At 32.6% G+C, this 8,227-nt stretch overlaps 1 protein-coding gene across 1 annotated transcript; it reads left to right on the top strand.

The window, feature by feature from the left end:
- The first annotated feature begins 1,068 nt into the window (after nucleotides 1-1,068).
- On the top strand, nucleotides 1,069-7,515 carry LOC131640234 (RNA polymerase I-specific transcription initiation factor rrn3-like). Its single transcript, XM_058910646.1, has 15 exons — nucleotides 1,069-1,297; nucleotides 1,418-1,501; nucleotides 1,708-1,779; nucleotides 1,885-1,980; nucleotides 2,081-2,320; nucleotides 2,405-2,515; nucleotides 2,604-2,720; nucleotides 4,832-4,957; nucleotides 5,074-5,142; nucleotides 5,250-5,356; nucleotides 5,795-5,878; nucleotides 5,978-6,068; nucleotides 6,333-6,452; nucleotides 6,611-6,795; nucleotides 6,904-7,515. Exons 1-15 carry the CDS (start codon nucleotides 1,235-1,237, stop codon nucleotides 7,169-7,171), a joined length of 1,833 nt encoding a protein of 610 aa, XP_058766629.1. The 5' UTR covers nucleotides 1,069-1,234; the 3' UTR covers nucleotides 7,172-7,515.
- The last annotated feature ends 712 nt before the right edge of the window (nucleotides 7,516-8,227 follow it).

Below are 8,227 nucleotides of genomic sequence, written 5' to 3'. Positions count from 1 at the left end.
ATTAATTAATATATATTAATATAATTTATTTAGTTTATTTTTAATTTATTTAAATAGCTACAATATTTTTTAAATTACATTATTTTATATAAATAGTATCTATATAAATAATTTATTTAATTCTAAAATAATTTTAATATTCTTAACATTAAATTTTTATAGTATATTGATGTTAAATTATTAATTATTATATAAAACATAAAAATATTTTTATTTTGTTCAGTTAGTATAAACTAAATAATTATATTAAATATCGTTTATATTTTTAAATACTAATATTTAAATTACTATTTAAAAATTATGTACTTATAAAGTAATATATTAGTTAATAGTTAATATTTAAATTAATAATTATTAGTTAATAGTTAACGTTATTATACTAACTGAACCAAATAAAAATATTTTTAGTTTATAATGATTTAGTTTACAAAAATGTTTTTTTTTAATATTTATTATTTGATTTTAATATTTACAACAATATTTTTTTTAATTATAGTTTTAAATTGTATTCGTTTAAATATGTATATAAATGATTAAAACGTATTAAATTAAATAAAATATATTTAAATATTAAATAAAAACATGCGTTGTAAATTAAATAAAATATAAATAATTAAAAAATAAAGTAATAGTAAAAAGATAATTGAAATCAAGTAATAAAATTTAATACAAGTAATCAAATGGTATCACATATTATAAAAGTTATTCCAAGCACAAATATTACAAGTGGTATCATGTGGCCTAGTGGTTTCAGCCATTGTGTTGGGAAACTAATGTTGTGGGTTCTACTCCCACCCAAGACAAACCAAGGGAAATTTTTGGATGCTTTCTAATCTAAACTAAAAATTTATATAATAAAAAATGCTTACTTGGCAATAAAAATAATAAATAAATAATATAAAAAATGCTTACTTGGGAAAATATAAAAAATGCTTACTTGGGAAAATAGGTATTAACCCTAAAATTAATAAGATAATTTTGGCTCCAAATATTGTTAAGTAACTTGACAATTTTAATTAATAAGATAATAATAATCACTGAATTAGGTGGGTAAGCAATAAATAAATACTAGAACCCTAATTCCACAACAACACTCTCTGCTCAGCCACTTTCGCGCCTCCATAGCCAATCCTTGTTTCCGATCGAAAACCATTGCCTGTGTCCGATTCTCACCACCGTATTTGGCCACTGTTCCATCTTTGAGCTTTCTTCTTTCTACGGAAGCACGGTACCGATGCTTCCACCAAGTGATTGGCAGTTAATATTATACGTTAGAGACGCCCTTCTTGAAGTCACGGTAAACCATTTTAGTGACTTCCAACCACAATTTTTTGTTCAATTTCATAACCAGTGACAATCATTAAAAAAAATTAAGCTTTATTATTAATCTATTTATCCCCTGTTTTTTGTGATTTAGGGTGGTAGAGAGAATTATGAAGAGATTGTTGGATATTTGCAACCAAAAAGGAATCTTAATTCTGATGAAGCTGCTCAACTTGTGGTAGATTCTTTAATTCAAGTTCATACTTAATAAAAACTTAAATTGTTCCGTTAAGTCAACTCAGTTGGTAACTGTGCAGAGGGGCGCGAGTCCTTCACCTTTAAAAGAGTGAATTTGAGCCACTAGATAAAAACTTTATTAAGTCTAAGTTAAATTTGATACAATTCTACCATACATTATTTATGTTATGTATGATATGATTACAGGCAATTTTGAAAGCGCTTGCTGGAACAGTGTCCTACATAGACTCTGTCCATCATGGAGCTCTTATTTTTGCTGTAAGTTGTGTTATTTAGTGTTTGAAACTTGAAACTTTGCAATGATTGTTGTTGGTAGCTAGATAACTTTTTGATATGGTTGATCTGACGAGATGTTTTGTTCAGCTTGAGAGAACGAGCTTGTGGAATTTGGCTACTTCATATAAGAATTATGATGCAGCTGATATCATGGATGCTCTGATGGATTTCATCGTATCATTGGTGAATATTTTATTCTGTATTGACTCGAAATCTTTGCAGTTGTAGACGAGGCTATTTGAAATTTTTTTGAAGTTTGATTGATTTGTAATCTTTTTTGCAGGCTGCTTCGAAGGGAATGTTTACTGATTGGTGTTTGGAGAGGCTTGTGAGACATTTTACTGCTCCTAATCATGTCATTGATTTTCTGAAAGATGAAAATGGAGTTGACAGGAAGAATAAGGTTCTGTCTCGGGTTCATGCTGCTCTGAAACAAATATCTGATCTGGTGCCCCTTGCTCCCATGCGGTTAACATCAATAGTTGTCCAGAATATACCGAAACGCTACGATGTGACAGAGCATGTGAGTTCAGTGAAAGGGTTGATGCAACTTCTTGGAACAGTAATTTTTTCCCTCAAATTTTTTTGACTCTAATGTTGCTTGTAGGAGATAGTCATGTATGTTGAAAATATGTTAAAGCTTGAGAGTGGTGCAATTGGAGAAATTGTTGGTAGTACAATGCTACCTGCACTTGTGGATAAGTTGATCGAGTTGGATGTAAGTTTGATAAGCCCTATAATATTTCAGTCAAAACAACGCTGGGACCTTTGGCCATTAAATTTTAATTTATTTGTCTTGGATGCAGGTGGAAATTGGATGGGACGGCAAGATGCACGAGGATGCTAAATGCATATTTGAAATGGAGTTATTTGAAGATATTGCTGAACTTGCAGATGATGATGAAAAATATTATAGCAGTATGGTATGGTCCAATATAATCTATTTAAAGTACATGTTGGGCTCTTATGATAAGGTGTTATTTTCAAGATAAAAAAGATGACAAAACTACACTCCTTCCTATGCTTGGCTTCATATATAACTTCTTTGATTTGTGTTTCTTTTATACATATTACGTGTGTTGTGAAGTTATTTTGACGCTTGTTCCTTCTCTGGTGCATAGTTTCATGATAGTGTTAAATGTCAATGCTCGAGGTCATTAAAATGGCCCTATCGTCCCATAATCTTCCAACATCCATTTGAAGACGAGTGACAAGAAAAATTCCCAAGGAAGGAAAGGTGGGGTTATGGATGGCTGAGTGTGGAAATTCAACCAAAGAAGATGAATTTGAGAGTGTGGGAAATTTACCCAAGGGGAGACAATTCAATCCCTATTTGTGACTAAGTTGTATAAACTGCTAACTCTAATTAGCAATTCCTAATAGCCGCGCTATTTGCCACTTCTCGGTTTAGGTGGTTTGTGGGGCACGTAGAGAGAAAACCTGTATATATCTGAAGTTGGGAAAGAAGATCAAATGGAGGGTAACCAAATCACTAGAGGAGGAGGTCAACCTAGAAAATCTGCAGGAGGTAATATTAAGGAAGATTTGGAGATTCAGGAGTTGGATAGAAACACGATTCATGAGTTGGATAGAAACATGATATATGATAGAACTTTATAGTGTCAATTGATCCAAGTAGCTGACCCCACTTAGTGGGGTAAGGCTTGAGTCGTTGTTATTCGCAATTACTATACCAACTTCTGTCGGTTGGACTAATTTGCGGACCATGATCTCATATATCTCTTGCAAATCTTTAGTTTTGGTAGGGAAATCGGAATATGGTTCATTTAGATTTGAAAATTTTCTGAATAGGAAATTTAGCTATTGGAATCAGCTGACTGTAATGTATGTTGAAGTAGATGCCCATACCTATTGGCTTCTACGGTGGATGGAATGTGATGATTGACTTTGATCAGCTATGATGATATAAGGCTTTAGCATAATAATTTGTCACATATAACGTATTATACTTTTGTTCTCTCTTATAAGTTTCTCTAATATACTTCTGTAGCAGAGAATGAACTTTGACTTCCTGTCAATTTTATTCCAATGATCTGTCTTACATTTTGATGACCGAGATCACTATTGATGGATCCACTCGGTCACACCTCTTTTCTTTTTCACTTAACATATAAGCATTTCTTTATTAAGATAAAAGTCTGATGAGACCCTACTTTGGTTGAAATGTATAGGCCAGACCATACAGGTTGCTATATTGGTAGTTTTATTTTCAGAGAATATATGTTTCAAGGCTGTCAAGTGTCAAGCCATCTTTTGCCCGATTAAATTACAGAGGGCCTTATTCTGGTATTTGCCTATTTCAGGCTAACAAGCCTAGCTGAGGCTAGGCTTTGTCAGGCCGTGGTTCAGGTTGAGCGGCTTTGTAAAGTGGCAAAACTTCATCAGTTGAGTCCAGGTATAAAAATGCTTATACACGTGTTCTAATTGCAAGGACTTGATTAGTACTTAGTTGACCACTCTTAATATGTCCTGCTCATGTCTTAATTGCAAGGACTTGAGTTGTCAAATGTTATGGTGCTAAAACTCTTTTAATCAATGTGATGCTAATAGATACTTAGCCTCTCTTAATCAATGTGATACTGGGAGGTATGACACATCTTTTTCCAACTGGTGTATTAGATAATCATTTGGATTTCCTTTTGTAAAAGGAGCACCTGGATTCTGGAATTGACAGAAGCACAAAACTTAAGCTATGTTTATTAGTCTAAAATGAACCCTGTACACTAGAGGAGTATGATCCTAAAAGGAAAACTCCCTTCAAGAATTGATTGTTGATAGCATTTAATTGACTACAGAGTGTGCGCATCATCTTTTGGCTAGTATTTCAAATTTTTTCGAATTATGTGTGTTTGTGTGATACACGCTGTATATTTATATAAGCTTAATCCTTATTATTAATCCTTATTTATATAATGAAATGATATTTTCTATTTTAGATTTTCCTGTGTAGCTGGTCATTGTGTGATTCTTATTATTAATGTTATAACTTGTCTTTTGGTCTTCATTTTTTCAGTGTGCTTCAGAGCTATTAAATAGGAACAATTTGCAAGGCAATAAGGTTGTGGAGAAAATAGATAGCCTAATTGTGATGACTTTTTTGCATCTTGAATCCTGTCAAAATAGTGGCCGATTGACTGAGGTACTCCTGCCAATATACTACCAACTCTTGTGTGCAACATCATGCTTTCATGTTTATTTAATCTTCAAACAATGGATGGAATGATTTTGAAAATGTTAATTAAATTCTTTGGTTAGGTATTTGATATCTTATTGGCGTCATTTAAGAGAACTGTGCTGAATACATATAAGTCAAAATTTACCCAGGTACACTTTTGTTATCTTTTTACAGTATCTAACATGCATGTACTATATTTCTTGTGGGTACTATTTCTATGTAATGCGTAGTCACTGACTTTGTTTTGATGCTGCAGTTTGTGATGTTCTATGCATGTGCATTGGATCCTGAGCAATGTGGTGTGAAATTTGCAGTAGTTCTCAGAGATATGTTTGAATCACAGCTTAATCCCCCTATTACTAGGTATTAGTGGTTTGCCTCAATTTTATCTACAAGGCCAATATCACGCTTATGCATTCTGCATGAATTTAGCACAACTGATTTTACTGCTTTAATGTAATTCCTTTAATTTGATCAAGTTGTTAACCTGACACTGTAATTTCAGTAGCTATGATGAACCACTTGCCCTTGCTATATGAAGTTACTACTAGCATGATAGACCAACATTAATAATTTTTAATCATTTTGCAATATGGGAAGGTGTGGCTGCTGTGTCAAAATGACAACTTTGCAGCCACAAGTTATTTCCACCATTAAGTTGGCCCTCCTTGTCCTTTTCTTAAAATGCCTTTGGATGTTAACAAAGCTGAACTACTATGGAAAATCTCACGCCATGCAGATAACATTGTATATTATTCAAATATAACTCGCCACATTTGTAATTGTCTTCATATGTTTCAGGATGAGTGCTGTTGCTTATCTTGCTAGCTATTTATCCCGTGCAAAGTTTCTTTCATCTGCATTGGTTGTTGACATCATAAAAAGGTTTGGAAACACATTGTGCCTACTTCTCTTAATTATAAAATTGACTTCTATTAAGAAATTGATAAAGATAAATCTGACAATCTTTTGTTGATTTTTCAGTTTGGTAAATTCGTGTTTTGCGTATTGCAAGAAGTTACCTGATTCAGATATGAACCCGGAAGCTCATCAAGTGTTTTATTCTGGGTGCCAGGTTCGTCCATTGACCTTTTAGGATATGATGGTTTTTATTGCGCTTTTGATTCTGCCATCACCCTGCCACCTTGTATTTTATTTTGGCTGATTATAAAATGAATCTGTCATGAAAATAATAAATTGGTTTGTCTGTCTATTAGCTTTATTTGACCTGGTGAACATTTCCGTTAACTTATACTCTTTTTTCTTGTTTTGAAGCCAGTGTTTATTGGTGGACCCTGAGTGTTAATTTTGTTAATTTTATTTGTTTTGGTGTGAGCAGGCTATCATGTACATTTTGTGCTTTCGCATGAAATCATTGATGGGCATTCCTAGGCTTAGAATGCAGCTTATCACAATGCCAATGTTACAACTTTGGAAACAAAAACTGAATCCCTTGAAGGTAAGGAACAATTTAGAAAGCTGTCATGGTTTTATGGATAAATAATGAGACCAGTGATTTTGCTTGATGGAGAGTGCATGTTGTTTAAACTTCTCTTATAACCTTGTGTAGCTTGTCTGAAAACAAAACCTTGGGCCTGATATAAATTTTTCTGACAGGTGTGTTTGCCTAGCGTAGTAGAGGAATTTCTTAAACAAGCAAAGGCTGCTCGGCTTTTCATGTCAGCAGAGTTATTTATTTTTGAAGATTTGCTCGAGTCTGATCTTTCCATAGCTTTTGGTGGGATGGATAGACTCGACATGTTCTTCCCATTTGATCCATGCTTGTTGAAGAAGAGTGAAAGGTGTGTAACTTGTCTTGATTTGACCCGGACATTTTCTGTCAATATATTATTGTTTTCTAACTTTGCTTTTTGTTCTCCATTCCAACTGTCTTTGATGACAATCTCCAGCTACCTAAGACCACATTATGTCCGCTGGTCAAGAGTCAAAACTACATATGGCGATGAGGAAGAGAGTGATTCTGGAAGTGAAGCATCAGACGACGATTTTGTTGACAGAAATGCAAATGATATGATTGATGATGATATGGTAGACAGTGTCGGAGCGGGTCTTGATTTTGATCCCGACTTGAACAAAATGTCCATCACACCCAAATCATTCAAATATGGGTTTAAGGAACAGATGGAGCGGGGTCACATGAATGTTGTCGAAATTTAGTTTATCTGCCAGTCTGCCTTCTTTGTGATGCGTGCATATTCGTATTACGTAATCGTTAAAGCTTGTCGTTAAAGCCTGTCAATTTTGCAATGTTTTAGGCCAGCCTACCAACACAATGATGTCTTAAAATCTGAAACTGAGAACACTCTATTGATACATTGGAAATTTTGATGCTTAGCATTTATTTTTCTCTAGTCTTTTGCAACTATACATTAATATCTTGTAATATAGTACATTGTCAGTTTGAGTTAAAAAAGTGTGCGTATAAATATATATTTATAAGTGTATACTTTATAAAATTCATATCATAATATCAATGGATAATTGTTGATTTTTTAATCTAATACTATATTTTTGTTTGAGTTAATATTAAATGAATTTATTGTGCATTATTAGTGTTAAAAGATTTATATGGTTAAACGATCACAACCATTCACAGACATGATTTTATAGTGAAATTTAAACATTAATTATCTTTGTGTTGCACATGATAAATGAATCAATATCTTCTCTATTTCTGCCAAATATGAATTCACCTGATTATAAGACACATTAATTATCTGTGTTGCACAAGATAAGTAGATCAATATCTTCTCTATTTCTGCCAAATATGAATTCATCTAACTATAAGACACATTAATTATCTTTGTTTGTGTTGCACAGGATAAATGAATCAATATCTATTTCTGCCAAATATGAATTCACACAAATATAAGATACACCTTTAATGTGTCCTTTTCTCATAGTTAAAAGTCCTCAACTTATTTGAGAAATACATATGATGTTATTACCAAAAAAAAAATAAAAAATACATATGATGTTAATGCAGGACAAAACTTTGTTAAATGGTGCCTATAAATGCTTTTTTTTTTTCCCAATTATGTGATAAACTTAAGTGGTTAAACCATGATGCGGATAGTTTGAAATAATTTGCTCATGATTGATTGATTTTAGAGAGTAGTATGTGCTTATAGTCGGAAATTTTTTGCTCAAATGAACTATCCAAACATCAATATAGGTCTCTTGTCAGCATTTACATATAGATTGCATGGGGAG

Source organism: Vicia villosa, unplaced genomic scaffold, assembly GCF_029867415.1.
Source record: "Vicia villosa cultivar HV-30 ecotype Madison, WI unplaced genomic scaffold, Vvil1.0 ctg.003014F_1_1, whole genome shotgun sequence".
Classification (NCBI taxonomy): Eukaryota; Viridiplantae; Streptophyta; class Magnoliopsida; order Fabales; family Fabaceae; genus Vicia; species Vicia villosa.
This window is presented reverse-complemented; position numbering and strand designations above follow the sequence as displayed.

Excerpts from the sequence above, each read along its gene's own strand:
- LOC131640234 (XM_058910646.1), top strand. The coding sequence starts at position 1,235 with ATGCTTCCACCAAGTGATTGGCAGTTAATATTATACGTTAGAGACGCC. Across the intron at positions 1,298-1,417 it reads ACGCCCTTCTTGAAGTCACG|GGTGGTAGAGAGAATTATGA; the intron begins GTAAACCATTTT and ends TTTGTGATTTAG. Across the intron at positions 5,143-5,249 it reads ATAAGTCAAAATTTACCCAG|TTTGTGATGTTCTATGCATG; the intron begins GTACACTTTTGT and ends TTGATGCTGCAG.